This window comes from Labeo rohita, chromosome 20, assembly GCF_022985175.1.
Source record: "Labeo rohita strain BAU-BD-2019 chromosome 20, IGBB_LRoh.1.0, whole genome shotgun sequence".
In the NCBI taxonomy this organism is placed as follows: domain Eukaryota; kingdom Metazoa; phylum Chordata; class Actinopteri; order Cypriniformes; family Cyprinidae; genus Labeo; species Labeo rohita.
Window position 1 is genome coordinate 16,752,922 of NC_066888.1, and position 16,904 is coordinate 16,769,825.

At 35.2% G+C, this 16,904-nt stretch overlaps 1 protein-coding gene across 1 annotated transcript in view; it reads left to right on the plus strand.

Moving 5' to 3' along the window:
- Positions 1–7,274: 7,274 nt before the first annotated feature.
- The window catches only part of syne1a (spectrin repeat containing, nuclear envelope 1a), a 151,137-nt gene continuing 141,507 nt past the window's right edge, over positions 7,275–16,904 (plus strand). Inside the window, 2 exon segments of the mRNA XM_051139300.1 lie at positions 7,275–7,624; positions 9,986–10,047. Of these exon segments, the coding sequence (XP_050995257.1) occupies positions 7,519–7,624; positions 9,986–10,047 (168 nt within the window). The 5' untranslated portion in view covers positions 7,275–7,518.

Below are 16,904 nucleotides of genomic sequence, written 5' to 3' on the forward strand. Positions count from 1 at the left end.
GGATTATTTTAACAATGTCCTTACTACCTTTCTGGGCCTTGAATGTGCTATCTATGTTATTTAAAAAATATCTTTGTGTTCCAGTGATGAACGAAGTTCTTAAAGGTTTGGAACGACATGTAATTAATGTCAGAATTTTCATTTTTGGGCGAATTATCCCTTTAACTCATTGGTTCAACTCAATTTTATTGGTCATGGTAACTTTTTCATTTTTATAATAAGATTCAAATAATCTTGAAAGCTCCAGATCCTCCTTTATTGTAATTTAGCAGAAAAGTGCAACCAACACATTCTTCAAAATTTCTCCTTTTGTGTTGCACCGAAGAAAACAGGAATGACATAAGTAAATGACAATGTTAACTATATTTCTAAAAGACTGCATTCTCCACATACACAGAGAAAGACATGAAGAGGCACATGGAGGTCATCTCATGTGCTCCAGCTCTCTCTCTTTAAGTCTGCTCACACCACTGCTGGCACAGTGCCACACAGAAATGGAGCAGGACAGAAAGAGAGAGAGAGAGAAATGGGTCAATTCTGGCACTCTGCCACAATGGCTGTGTAATGATGTGCCAGATATGGCAGAAACCGGCCCATTCTCTACTGACCAACACGAGCACAGACGGTCACCTTGAACGCCGTGGAGCTGTGAGCTCCTGTGGATGCAGTCCTACTCCATCAGTGTCTCCCTCATCTCTCTCTCTCTCTCCCCATTCCACCACACAGACTCAGCATTCTATTTCAGCTCTGAGCTGCACAAAGATGTAATACAATAGAGGTGCGAACACAAAACAAGGTGCTGTAGGTCAGCAAAGAACAAAACAGATGCTGTGTGCAATAAAATTTAAAGGAGTAGTTCACCCCAAAATTTAATTTTTAGCTTTATTTACACACCCTCATATTGTTCCAAACCTGTGCAACTGTGAAAAAACCTGTGGAGAAATTCTGAGGAATGCGCAAGTCCCTATTTTCCAAGCAATTGCAATGAATTAAGCCTAAATTGTAATTTAAAAATAAACTATGATTGTTTTTATGTAGTGTGCACTATGTAACACGGAATCCAGAATTTAATTTAATGGAAAGTCATGGAATTAGCAGAATTTTGGATGAATAAATCAAAAGTAGGACAGTACACTTAAAACGTGATATGGACTAGTCTGTGAATATTACGCCACAAAAACACTATTTAAATACTAATCTCGCATGTTCTGCCTGTTTCTGTGTGAATGAATGGCGCAGACGTGCGGTTTCGTTTACTACACACATTTTGAAGCGCACATGACGCCTGTGGTATTTTCAGTCTCTGCTGCCTCAATATATGAGAACATGAACATATAAACATAATCTCTAGAACTGCTTTGTGTCACTTCTTGAGCATTTTACTGTTGCTTTTGAGAAAATCTATTGTCATATACAAACAAAAACTGCAACCCGTCAAAATAAAAGTTCAGTTTAACTTGAAGAGACTGTGACTGAAATATATTACTTAATGTAATGATAGTACTACTACTAATAATTTAATTAGTGCTGTGCAATGATTCATCGCAATTAATTGCATCCAAAATAAAAGTTTTTGTTTACAAACTATGTGTACTGTGTATATTTATTATGTATATATAAATACACACATATGCATGGATATATTTAAGAAAAATATGTTGTTTATATATTAAATATATTTATATATAAAATATATACTGTATGTGTGTGTATTTATATATACATAATAAATAAACACAGAACGCACACATATATTATGTAAACAAAAACTTTTATTTTGTATGTGATTAATCACGATTAATTGTTGCTAAATTTAATTATTATTAAAAAATTCTTTTTTAAAGAATATTTACGGGAAAAAAAAATTACCTGAATTTATTTAGCGGAAAAATGTAAATGCACAACACAGTATTTCTGAAGAAAATAAATAAATAAATAAATAAATAAATAAAATTATAATAAATTAAGAGAAATAATTTTTTTTATCAAATCATTTAGAGATGCTTTTTATTATTAAAAATTAATGGAACTATTAAATGCAATCCAGAAAATGAACAAAAATAACAGAATTTGGTCAAAAAAAAAACTGAATTTGAGAAAAAAAACCTGTTTCATAGGGCCTTAGAAATGTAATTTTTGTTAAACTTTAAATAAATTGCTATTAAACTTCAATGGAAGTTTCATGATTTCAATTAATTAGACATGGATTTTGAATTGTGAATTTTTTAAAATGAAACTAAATTTAATTTAATTTAGTTTAACCATTGAAAGAGAGTTAAAATGGGAAAAAATGAATCCAGAAATATAAAAAAATAAATAAAAAAAAACAACAACAACGGAATTTTGAAAAAAAATTAAATGGCATTCAGGAAAAAATAAACCTGAATTCATAGGGCCCTATAGAATGCATTATGTTAGTGAAAAGTGACAACATCACATTTAGAATGTTAGGAAATGTTTGTTTTATATAAATGCTGTTCTTTTGAACTTTCTATTCATCAATATTCAAGAGTCCTGATAAAAAGCTTTCCACCAAATATTAAGCAGCACAACTTTTTTCAACAATGATAATAATAGAAAAGCACCAGATCAGGATATTAGAATGATTTCTGACTGATCATGTGACACTGAAGACTGGAGTAATGACTGCTGAAAACTCAGCTTTGCCAGCACAGGAATAACCACTTGTTTTAGTTTCAAGGGCGCCCATAATTGTTCTCTTTGCAGCTGCTATGGGTTATGGCCATTCTGGGATGAGGGGACTGATTAATTTCCAGTGACTGTGATATTGCATTGGCACTTGTGTGACCAACGCAGACATTACCCGATTAGATATGTTGTTAGATTGTGCCTAACTTCTCGTTTCGCTAGTAGAGACAGCCGTGGCACTTACAATGGCCTGCAGACTGTGACTGTCTTATCTTTCCTCAGCAGGTTGACCTTGGCTGCTCTATTCGGCCAGTATCACAACCGGTTGCTAAAAGCCAATGTGACACCTTGCCTCTAGCAAGCTGTGTCAAATACTCAAGGTCAGCTGGGCATTAGTTCACCTTCTGAAGTAGATAAAATCAGCATTGCTGGCCTGATATGTGGCATGTGAGTGCACCTTTGAGTGCTTCAGTGTAATCTAAGACAGAATGTGGGCTCTTTTGATAACCTGAGTATGCACCTGAACTACGCTACTTGATCAGTGTGTCTGAATTATAATGCAGATCTTGTACAATAAGGGAATGATTTTCTATCTCCCACATGATATGGGCAGTATATTTGGGGATGGTTCAGAATTTCTCAAAGTGGATGAAAAGCTTAGACTGTCTGACCTACTTCTGCCCTGTTCCTGACCACATCATTTCATTACCCAAGCCAACAGGAGATCTTTTAATACTCTTCAGATAGCATGATTGGCATCCGCTGAGAGCTAGTGGCCACTAAAGCACTGTATCACAGTCCTTTCTTTCGTTCTTTCTTTCTTTCTTTCTTTCTTTCTTTCTTTCTTTCTTCCTTCATTCTTTCAGCAATTTATTTATTCATTTTATTTTATTTTATTTTATTTTATTATTTGTTGTATTTTTGTGTTTTTAAACTATATTTAATTTTTTTTAAATTATTTTATTTATTTATTTTGTATTTTTATTTATCTTTGAACAGTTCATATAAAAGCATTTGACTTAACATAAAAATAAAATAAGCTTCAAACAATAGGGTTAAAATATTCATGTCTATATTAAAATAAATGTTAAAACAAATAAATAAATATATATGACTCGAATAAAGTCAATTTGCTATGCCTCGCAAACGTGATTGACTTTTGAAGTGATTTTTCTCTGAATACGTCTAGACGCTGTCCAAATTTGAGGTGTATTGTGTACACATCTGTCCTGTCAAGAGCACAAATTGTCTGAAACCACAGGAGAGGAAGTTCCCCGTATAATAATCATCTTGAGTTATTCACAAAATCATTTGTGTCTTTGGACTGTAATTAGTAATGCTAATTTGGCAGCATTAGGGATTGGAGCCGATGTAGAATTATTCGCATTTGAAAGATTCACGTGTCTGAATGGATAAGCGCGGGAGGGGAGAGACGCTCTCAAGACTTCCGTTATCAGTGAGGGTGAAGTGCTAATAGCCACACTCACCGGCCAGAGATATAAATAATGCCAGTATATGTAGAAAGAGTTGTTGCTATAGTGAAATTGGATTTGGGCAATAATGGAAAAAAGGGAGACTTGATTCACTATACATGTGAAGGATTAGAACAGTTTAGGATTAGGGGAAGGTTATGGTTAGTTGTGATTGAATTCTAATTACTTTTCTCAGTTTTACTAAAAGTAGGCCATTTTAGGAGTTAAATGGAGATCCACAGACTTATATTTTGAAACCTGCGTTTGTAAGTGTGGTAAGAAATTCAGAATTTGAACTGTTGAAAAGAACTTAAGGTTTTTGAGAAAAACATTCCAGTGTTTTTTCTCCATATAGTAGACTTCAATGGGAGCCAATGGGTTGAAGGTCCAAACTGGAGCTTCAAAGATGATCGAAGACGAGGAAAAAGGGTCTTATCTTGTGAAACGATCAGTCATTTTCTAAAAAAAAAAAAATTTTTATACTTTTTAACCACAAATGCTCATCTTTCACCAGCCCAACCTCATGCATTACATAGGCATGTTTGAAAGGTCACATGTGACACAGGTGGAAGTACCAACCCAGTGTTTGCAAAGTGAACGTCAAACGCCCTTTATGAAAAAAGGTAAAACAACAATGATGATTTTGAAGTTGGAGATAAAAATGAGATAATTTTCGCTCTACCCTGCTTTTTTTTAACCTGAGTACACGGATGAAGAACTAACCACGTGTGACTTTCCAACATTGCGTCATGCGTGAAGTCATGCATGTGCATCGCAGAGCAAGAGCAAAACAAGCATTTGTGGTTAAAAAGTATATACATTTTTATATTTTTAGAAAAATGTATAAGACAATTATTCCTTGGCTGGGATCGTGTAGAGCCCTTTGAAGCTGCACTGAAACTGCAGTTTGGACCTTCAACCCGTTGGACACCATTGAAGTTCATTATATGTAGAAAAATCCTGGAAGGTTTTCCACAAAAAACTGAAGAAAGAAAGACTTGAACATCTTGGATGACATAGGGGTGAGTAAATTATTAGGAAATATTTATTATGGAAGTGAACTGATGTTTTAAACAGGTTCTAAAAAATGTTCTTCTACTAGTCCATAAAGTTAAAGTTAATTCATGAAATACACCGAGACAATAAAATAATCCAAAATCAATTATGAAATTCAATATATGTATCTGTAAGTCATATAAAATCTTCAAATTACATTTTTATACTTTCAAACAAAGCTTTGTGATGATTCAAAGTTTGTCTTGACAAGCTTTCTTTGTTTCGAGGAGCTTTTTAATTTCTTGAATTTCAGTTCATTTTAATTACTTAAGAAGTTAAATTGCATCCTGTTCAAATTTAAAAATAGAATTTTAATTAAATGCTGAGTGCTGCACAATCTGGTTTAAGAGGAACAGGTTTTCTTTAGTTAATCATTATGTGTACGTTCATAAATAACAAAAAGGAAATTCACTGCCAAGCATAAAATAAAAATGTCTCATGGGAAATCACCATGTAGAAAGAGCTACATTTACAGTTAAGTGAGGCTGCAGAGCTTCATCTGAAGCTTAAACAATGTATATTTGAGTTTTTGAGTATACCACTAGGTGGTGTTGTGCCTCTCTTTCTTTCTTTCTTTCTTTCATTCTTTCTTTCTTTCTCTCTGTAACCGGAGTCCTTTCTTTTTCAAACATTAGAGGGTTAGGCCCATGAGGTTATTTGGATAGCCTCAGGATTCAGACACACTAACCCAGCATCTGTGTGTACTCTAACCTCTGCAGATCTTTAGTCCAGAATAGCCCTCAGCCTTCACACAACCTTCTTTTAGTAACTCAAAATCCCAAGTTGCCTTTCCAAAATGCTGTCTTTTGTCTTTCTCATGTGGAATGTTCTTTAGCCTAAAGGAGATTCTATAATATCAACTCCAAAAGTAACTTGCCTACATGCTCCATAAATATGTATAAATATGTTTTATTCTCAGTTTTACAGTATTAAAATATGCAATTCCTGTTTTCCGGGCTTTCTTTTGTGTTGACAGAGTGATGATGGTGTTTTTGCTCAGTGCAGTACCCAGAGTTTAGTTCAGCACCATGGACAGAGACTAGTCACGTCCACAGCAAAGCATTGCTGGCTCCTGTGTACAGTACAATAAATATATACACATATATATGAATTGTTAAAATAGCAAATCTTCTGTCAGCAGAGAACATTAGCTACTAAAAATATGTAAATGAATATAGCAGCCCACATATATACTGACATCTTTACTGCAACTCTTTGTCTCATAAATGCACTCTTACAAATAAATACATTCATGCATATACCTGTCAGAAAAAGATTTTCATTAAAGATTTTGCAAGACAGATTCCAGGCTTGAGAAGTGAAGATAACTGGAGACCGATAGCATATGACAGGAGCCATTTGATATTAATGACTTCCATCATTAAAAACCCTTTTGGGAAGAGACGAATAAAGGAGAAAATTATACCCATGATTAATGAAACTATCATAATTTTAAAGATTATCATTTTCCCCAGGCTTTTCATTTTCTCTTATCTTTATTTTCAAAACCTGCAACAATGGAGTGGGGTTCGTTTTCGTTGTTCTGTAAAATATTTCTTTCATGGATCTCAAGACGAAATACAACCTGTGCTTCATTCTAAAATATTAATTTCATATACTACAAACCAATGCAGCTTGTTTGTTTTACACCACAATGTGACATAAAAGGCCCATTGCATCTCAATAATGCATCTAGCAGTGGAAGGCTGTTTTTTTTGTTAGACTGTTCTAGGAGCTTTATAAAGCCGCTGGGAGCGGTAAATCAGATCGAGTAGTGTTTTCAGGCAAAGTTAATCAGCTCAGGCCAGCGGCTTTTCCTAAACCCTAGAATCCAATACATTTAGTGGGAGGGGAAAGAGAGAGAATTCAGCTGATCTTAGGGAATTTCAGTGCCGAGCACGTCCTGCCCGGTTCGGTCTTTAAAGAGTGTGCGTGCCGGCAGGCTATGTGACTCACAACACATACACGCACACCACTCCCCCTCCCGTCATACGCTCAGACCTGTGATGACATCACACATTCCCATACAAATGATTGGTTGGAGGCACAAGGGGAATCGTTCCTGCAGATAGAGTAAAGACAGAGAGATGTTGAGACCGGTGCTGCACACATGCACACACTCCCACTTTTTTCTATTACGTTGGAAGGACATGGACAGCGTTCCATTCTGATTGCTTACGTCATATGGTGAGAACCTAAAGAAGATGCAAATGAAGGTCTTTCTCTGTATTGACAAGCAACGTCAAAAGCTCCACAAGAGGAAGGTCAAGAGTAGTTAACCTTTGACCGTCACAGGTGGATGTGCTCTTTGTGAACTTAAGATCACAAAGCCATTCTGGGAATGGATGTCAAGGGCAAGGTGGCAAGACGATGGGAGGATATAGCTGCCAAAAAGAAGTCTGGCACATCCCTCAACTTAGTGCAAGGGGTTTCTCGACACCTGCGTGGTAAGAGATTTGACTTAGTTGTACACAAATGCATCTGGTGTCAGTGATTTGCACATGTTTATATGCTATACTTTATGCCAGATTTGCATATTTGCCTGCATCTTACTATTTTTTGTGCTTCTAATCTATGCCGTTAAATTTTTGTTTAACAATTGCTAACAATTTAAAATTGCTAGTAAATTTCACATTCACTATTAACACATTGAATTAAATGTGACATTTTGAGTTAGTAAGACTGAAATAGTATTTTCATGTAAAACATACTCCGGTAATCTTTGTTTTATTTACAACTTTTTTTATTTATTTTTTTAAACATGTTAATGTTGTGTTATTTGAGTATTTTTTGGCAATGACAGAGTCATCCCTAGGGGAGCTCAGCAGGTTCTTGGATGTGCTGTGGATTATTTCTGACTGTGCAAGAGAGACAGTCAAGAAAGTGTTGATTAATCATGGTGTTTATTTTGGAAATGTAATTAGGAATTCGAAAGAAGATACCTGGTTTGTATTATTATATAAGTGCAATGGGATGTTTTGTGGGTGTATATGTGTCAAATGCACATACAGTGAGTTTGCATCTGTCTTTCCCGCTCAAAGTCACCCTGTCCTTTTGATGGTGGGCTGGGCACACTCTCTCTCTCTCACACACACACACACACACACACACCAATGCAGCTGCAAATCTTTTCTGTTGCCATCTATCATACTCTTCTTCTCATCAATATTTGATTGCTTTAGCTCTGAAACAGACTTGATCGAACTATTAATTCACAAAATACAAGATTTTTAGCGCAAATGACGGTGGCACATGTGGTCTGCATTATGCATGAGCCTGGTCCCATTTTCTCACACACACACAGACGGTGTGTGACATAGTGACCGGCTTCAGTGTAATCCATCAGACAGTGCTTTCATTAAAGATGTTGGCTGTGCGTCAGCTGTCATCTCTTGCTGATATAACTGTTAGGAGAAAGGATATTACTGTCACGTTGCAGTTCAAAATCAGGGCTGGATCTTTTGTTTTCGAGATTGACATGTTTATGCTGCTTGCATTTGGACAGGGTACAGTAGGAAATATTATTGTGAGTGAGCTTGTGAAAATTGTGATTCTTGGTGGGTCATATAGTAGCGTCTCATGTTTTGTTTAAGATTTAAAAGAGAAGTTTATTTCCAGAACAAAAATTTACAGGTAGTTATCTCCATATAGGAGACTTTAATGGTGCCTGCGAGTTTGAACGTCCAAAATGCAGTTTTAGTGCGGCTTCAAATGGCTCTAAATGATCTCAGCCGAGGAATAAGTGTCTTATCTAGCAAAACGATCTGTCATTTTCTAAAAAAAAAAGAAAAATATCTAAAAGAAGTTCCAACTCTTAAATTATGGGTGACAGAGTTGAGGAGTACTCTACATCTGGAAAGAATAAGATATACGCTAAAAGACAAGATTTTGTTATTTGAAAAAATTTGGTCCCCTTTTATTTCCTTTCTTCAAACTTCTGATTAATACGTTGAATATGCCTTCAGTGCTGGCTTTTACCACTGGATAGCACTTATGGGTCATGTTGTTATGTGGGAGGGAATGTATTTACTTAATTATTTATTTATTTTTTTGTATTTATTTATTTTCATATTATTTTTATTTTTATTTTTTCCTTTGTTATGATTAAATGTTAAAATACAAGTTTTATATGTTTGTATTCAAAAAAGTGTAATTACAAGTGACTGTCTGTTAAAATTTCAAATAATAAAATATTTAAAGCAAAAAAAAGAAAAATATCTATAGTCTTAAACCTCAAAAGCTCATCCTGTCTAGCTCTGCCATGCGCATACATACTCTGTGTAATCCGGGTCAATACAGTTAGGGTATGTCGAAAAACTCCATTTTCTCCTCCAACTTTAAAATCATCCTACATGGAGGAGAAAATGAGATGGGAGTTTTTACATACCCTAATTATATTGACCCGGATTACACAAAGTTCGCATGTGCATCACAGAGCTAGGCAAGACGAGCATTTGAGGTTAAAAAGTATATACTTTTTTTTTTTTTTTGAAAATAACCGATTGTTTTGCTAGATAAGACCCTTATTCCTCAGGTGGGATTGTTTGGAGCCATTTGAAGCTCCATTGAAACAGCATTTTGGATGTTCAAACTCGCGGGCACCATAGAAGTCCACTATATGGAGATAATTCCTAAAATATTTTCTTCAAAAAACATAACTTCTTTACAACTGAAGGAAGAAAGGCAAGTACATCTTGGATGACAACGGGGTGAGTACATTAACTGTAAAGTTTTGTTCTGGAAGTGGACTTCTCCTTTAAGATCAGTTTTGTTACACAGGTTTCTGATGTGTTTATCTTTTCTTTTAGATGAGCAGGAAGCTGTACAGAAGCGAACTTTCACAAAATGGATCAACTCTCATCTAGCAAAGGTGAGCCGAGTCATGTGTGAGATTTCTGAACCAACATACATCCATTCATGTGTGAGAGAAAAAAAATCATCTGAAGGTTGTTATAGCCACTTTTTTCCACAGTGCAGAATTAATCTGTCACAAGACTGGTGGCACCAGTCCAGGTCCAACATGAACATACATAGTGCTTTAACTTACTGTGCCTCATTTACCAGGGTACAGTCAGTCTGCTGACGGGATTTACCTATGGACAACTATGCAACAGTACTGCATGAAAACATGCTGTGTCACACAGTCTTGTGTAATCTTACAACTGCTTTTTGAACAGAAATGTGACAGAAATGTAAAAGTTAAAATTATACTAATGCTGGGCAACGATTAATCGTGATTAATCACATCCAAAATAAAAGTTTTTGTGTACATAATATATGTGTGTGTACTGTGTATATTTATTATGTCTATATAAAGACACACACATACAGAATATATTTTATAAATATTTACACGTATATATTTGTATTCATATAATTTTTATTATATAAATATATTTAATATAGAAACATAACATATTTTTCTTAAATATATACATGCATATGTGTGTATTTATATATACATAATAAATATACACAGTACACACACATATATTATGTACACAAAAACTTTTATTTTGGATGCGATTAATCACGATTAATCGTTGTCCAACACTAAATTATCAAAAACACAGTTGCATTTTGCCACAAATGCTGTCAACTGAGCTTAACTTGTATTGGACTGATTTGAATTTCTATTATCACAATAGGGACATTATTAAAAGCTTACCCAATAACAGGTGCTTGTATAAATTTGCATGAAAAACAGGACACAAGCATTTGGCCCCATGATATGCGTGTAATAATAGCTTGATGGCTTATTGATTTGTGTGTGAAGAATGACTGGTCAAGCCATTTTTTTAATTAGCCGCCACTCCAGATAATTCCAGTATGATCACCGAGACCTGACTTGGCTAATCTTCTGTGACGAGGAGCAGCAAATTCATTTGAAATATCAATCTGTGGGGAATACGTCTTGACGTGGCATTTTGTATTAGGTTGCACACCAGTGCCTCTCCAGCGTAAAATGTTAACCACAGAAGATTTGACGTTTGAACACTCTCTAGCCATTATTTATTTATCTGTTTGCTCATTACCATCTGTCAAGGACATATTGGACCTGTCAGTTAAAGTTGGCAGTGAGATTCACAGCGTCAGCGTGCTTCAAGATGACAGTCTTATGAATTGGTTTATGCTCTGATTATTTCTCTGACAGGAATCCTCAAGTTTAGTGATTCCACTCTATTTTAAACAGCTACTGCATGGCTTGATGATTTCTGATGTATATACACTCTGTGGGTGTCAAAAAATGTTTATATATACAGTATAAACACTACCAGTCAAAAGTTTTTAAACAGTAAATTTTTTTTTTTTTTTTTTTTTAAGAATTCTTTTCTGCTCACCAAGCCTGCATTTATTTGATCCAAAACACAGCAAAAACAGTAATATTGTAATTTATTTCTGTGGAGTCAGTATAATTTGTTTTCTTTTTTTGGAAACAAATTATAGAAATTAATACTTCTATTTAGCAAGGATGCTTTAAATTGATTACAAGTGATGATAAATACGTTTAATATTGTTACAAAAGATTTCTATTTCAGATAAATGCTGTTCTTCTGAACTTTCTGTTCATCAAAGAAATCTGGAAAAATTCTACTCAGCTGTTTTCAACATAATAATAATAATAATAATAATAAATGTTTTTTTGAGCAGCAAATCAAAATATTAAAATAATTTCTGAAGAATCATGTGACTGGAGTAATGATGCTAAAATTCAGTTTTGAAAGCACAGGAATAAATTACATTTTAAAATATATTCAAACAGTTATTTTAAATAGTAAAAATATTTACTTTTTTTTTTGGATCTAATCAATGCAGGCTTGGTGAGCAGAAGAGACTTCTTTAAAGAATATTTAAAAATCTTTTGACTGGTATTGTATATATATATATATATATACACATTAATATAACATAAAAAATAAATATACATTTTTATAAATGTAAAAATTATAAAAGAAAATTTAAGCTGGATCAGATCAAGATTTTGCTTTCAATGGACTGCTTTCAAGAGCGATAGAGAAGAAAATCCACCCTACTGTATATATTAACTTGAACCTGCAATCCTATTGTATAAAAGAGATGTGACATGATCCTATTGCTTCAACAGACATGAAATGTTTTTTTCATGAAATGTCTGTGCAGGAAGGACAAAAATGAAGACCGTCTCATTAAAATTGCAAATAGAGAACTATTTGAACTGGTTCTACAACTGTCAGAATCAATTACATTCATTGTATCTTGTAAATCCAAATAATTTGTTCAATAGCTGAACACCACCACGCCATCCCTGGCACCCGCTGTTCCCACTTCTTTTGCTGTTGCCCTTTAACCTCATCCTACCGCTGAATGATGTTGCCTTGGTGACAGCACTCTCAAGTATTTGAGAGAGAAGTTTGAGAATGCATGTGCCAAATAGCAGGAAATGTGACTCTTACATTGTTGTCAGGATGATTTTACACAGACCGACAGACTGAAGAGAAACAGTGCATGCTATTAGTGATCAACCATGTTTACATCTGGGTTTCAGGTATTTCTGGTCTCTAGCCCTCCACCAAATTACTAATGCAAATCATCTGCAGTGATTTTCCAGCTCCATAATTCATAGCCCAAAGGCTTTGGATTAATTCTTAGCATGTGTATGATAACACAGAATGAGAATTACACATCGCTTCTATCGTTCCTCTCATTCCTTTATAGAAGTATCAAAAGAGTATTAGAGAATGCGCCCACAGGTCCGTGATAGATAATGAAATGTAATTAGGTGTGAACAGAGTAAATTAGGTCTGTTAGTTCCAAGTTTCACTAGTGAGTGATAGAGATGTTGCATTGAGGCCTCAAAGCCTTTTGTAGGTTTACAGAACTTGAATGCCCACTGGAAGTTTTTCACATTACTGTCATTTGCAGAGTTTGCAGTATTCAGCGAAGCATTAACCTTTGAACATGTTCTTGCACTAGAGTCATTGCTGTATCTCACTCTTTATATATAGGAATATATGCTTATTATTAGCTTTGTCTATGTTGATTAAAGGGGACGCATCATGAAAATATTACTTTTTCCGTGTTTAAAGGAGAAGTCCATTTCCAAAACAAAGATTTACAGATAATGTACTCACCTCCTTGTTATCCAAGATGTTCATGTCTTTCTTTCTTCAGTCGTAAAGAAATTTAACATTTCAGCATTTTTCTTCATATAATGGATTGCTGTGGTGCCCCGATTTTGAACTTCCAAAATGCAGTTTAAATGTGGCTTCAAACGATCCCAAATGCGGTTGAGACATATATTACATCTTCTAAAAAGTGGAATAAGAAGCATATAATTAGGCATAATAAATCATTTATAAAGGATTAATTCATCCAAAAATGAAAATTATGTAATTAAGTTTTGCTTTCATCTAATTTTAAATCTGATTTTTTGAAACTGCGGAACACAAGAAGAAAATGTATAGATAGTGGTTTCATGAAAGAATCATTCATTTGAGCCAGATCTTTTGAATAATTCAGTTGATCCAGTTCACAGAACCATTCTGAATGATTCATACGAATCAGACTCTGGAACTCACTAGAGTTCACTGGAGGGGAAGATTGTGAGTGAATAATTTGTTTGTTTCTCATCTGAAGGCATGATATGACTTTGGTAGAGTTGGAAGATAGCACACTTAAATTTATTATTAAGTGTGTGGACCACTTTTATAATAAATTTAGGTTTTCTGTGTCTATTTTGAAGCTTGAAACCTCCAGTCTTTTTTCAGTGTAATTGTCAACATAGGCTCAAATATGTGCCTCTGTATACAAACTGAAAATACGTAACTATATGTACGAATCACTGCAGTTTCCAATTGAAATGAACACAATAAGGCAGGTAAAATCTGACATTTTTTCCTTTTTGCACAAATAATGATGTTACAGAGTTTTAATTAATAAAGCCTAATTTTCACACAATTACTTGCAGGATATTATGATTTCAAAACAATTTTAATATCTTACGCAATTTGAAAACTGATACTTTTGAACGTTGTCATCACATATACAGCTTCATATGCATGAGTTTTCTAATTTAGTAGGCTTGCTCAGTAGCTCACGTGATACGGCGTTGTGCTTGAGTGATGAAGAGCTCCGGTACGAACCCCGTGAAACTACGGTTCGACAAAATGGCTCAAATCTGCATAAGGAAGTTAAAATAGCACAGCTGCCTTAACAAATGTGTTTTTATATCACTTTTGCATTTGTTAACACTATCGGGTAGGTTTAGGGTTGGGTTGGTGTAAGGGATATTTCCAACATGATAGAGGATTAACCTTTAGTGACACTCACCAGATACTTCAATTCTGAACAGCCGCAATACATACCTCAAACAGCATAATAAAAAAACGCAGGAGTACGTGCCTCTACCAAGCTTTGAACACCATGTTTGCATATTGAATGTGTCGTTTAGCTCCAATCTCTGGACATTTGACTTTGAAACTGCCGCGAAACGTACAGTAAGTACGTAATTACGATGTTGCAGAAATGTATATAAAGGCACGTATTTTCCTGGGTTAGTAATTGTATGTACAAGGGCATCCATTACATTCTTCAAAAATTCTCCTTTTCTACATGCAAAAGCAATTCAAACTGATTCAGGATAACATTATGGCAAAATTTTCATTTTAGTGTGTACTGTTTCTTTAACTCTTCTTTGTGCACATTAAATAGGTGCAAACTTCTTACAAGATGCTTAACTAAACCAAGATTCTGCTTCAACCCGATAATCAATTCCCACAGAATTGATCAGCATTGCATTAAAAGATTTACCAAAATCCTCATACTCCAAACCATTCATTAAAAGATACCATCACAGGACGCAAAATGCCTCAGGTCTCTTTACTCATGCATGTGCTTGCAAATTTGAAGGACATCAGAGAGGCAGGACTGAAGCACTAATCTGCCTAAGAGCTTCAACTTGATTAGCCACTAGAGACAGAGAGAGAGAGAGAGAGGGGGAGAGAGAGAGAGGAGTGCGATTGAAAGAGGGAATGCGTAAGAGGCCACCCTCCATTTCAATTTTGACAAATCCTCTCAGACAGGGTTAGGGCTTAATTATGGCATGCCCAATATTGAGGATGAGCTCATTTCTCATGTGTTTGACAGAAAGCATGGGTGAGCAGCACACAGCAGCCACCCGGACACCCTGCTGCCTGCACCTGCTTTGTCGCTAGACATATATCAACGCCCCATCAGGTTTCACTCTGAATTATGAAATTCAGTAATCAGTGCCCACAGATTCGCAAACTCTAGCCTCAATTTAACAATCACCGCTCACAGATTTGTAAGCAGTAACCTCAATTTTGTCATTTGTACCCACAGGTTCATTAACTGCACCCACTGCTTTCTAGACGGGTCCCACAGTAAAGGAATCTGTGTGGTTCTCAAAAATCTTCTTCTTGTTTGCTCTATAATGACAATGAAATATAATTTCTGAAATATGGTCTAAATTATGGAGTTGCTTTATTTTATTTTATTTTATTTTAACCCTATCTTTAAGAAATATCTCTATAAATGTACATTTTTTTTGATGTTATCGCGTGATTTTAAAAACAATTTAGTGGACAAATTGCTGTTGAAAAGTATAAAGCTGTGACCTTCTCTCAACCTTAATTGAACTCGTCTCTGCCCTCTAACAGTGTCTCTCTCATCTCTGACTGATATTGAAAACAGTTCGAGTGGCCCTCAGGCATTTGTATGTTCACGTGAACTTTGATTGGGTTGCACAGAACATGCAGCTAGCGTGGCTAAATGCTGTCAGTTCGTTGAATACATCAGCATCGCCTGGCGTGACAATCTATTTCCATCAGTAATAACCAGACACAGATAATTAGTTTGTTAAGCCCTGCTGGTTGTGCCTTTGTGTTTTTTTCCTCTTATTTTTCATTAGTTGCATAATTACTCAAAGTGCCTCTTTTTAATGTAATATCCTATAAGGTGATTTTATCCAATTAGCTTTTGAATTATTTAGAGCTAATTAGAATATCTTAGCAATTCCTCCCCCTGCTCTCTCAAAAATGCTTCAAGAATTAATCTTTTAAAAACATCAATCACTTCCCCTTTCTGCCTCTAATTAAGGTCATCTCGCTGTCGTTCCTCTTGAAATCGTTCACTTTCACTCTTAAACTACTTTTTTCTCTCTCTCTCTGTTTTGCCGTTCTTTTGAAATATAAGTCCCCACCCCCTCTACATCTCTGTCTCTTACACACACACACTCACTTTCACTGTTTCATATTAATCTCCTCATGAATGACTTTGCCACCCGGCTGCTTTCCACTCCAAATCCCAGTCATGTGACTGCTGTCTTAAGAGAAATCCTGGATGTGTCGTCCGGGTAAAGAGAGGCTGTGTGGATGGATTAGTGGAGGGGCTTCATCGGGTCAGACAGACTGTGTCGTCTCTAGAATCAGCACTTTTACTCAGGCTTTTCAGATGCTTCCTAAGCTCACGACTGTCACTGCCTGACAACACTAATATTCACTGGGTTTTATCTATAAAGCTCATTCAAACTCATGTTACAACTATGCACAGGATGTCACAACACATAATATCTATCTATCTATCTATGTACCGTTCTATCATTCTAGCTAGCATGCTATCCATCGTTCTATCATTGTAATGTTTCGTCATTTTAATGTTCTATCTGTCTATCTATCTATCTATCTATCTATCTATCTATCTATCTATCATCGTTCCATCGTTCTATTT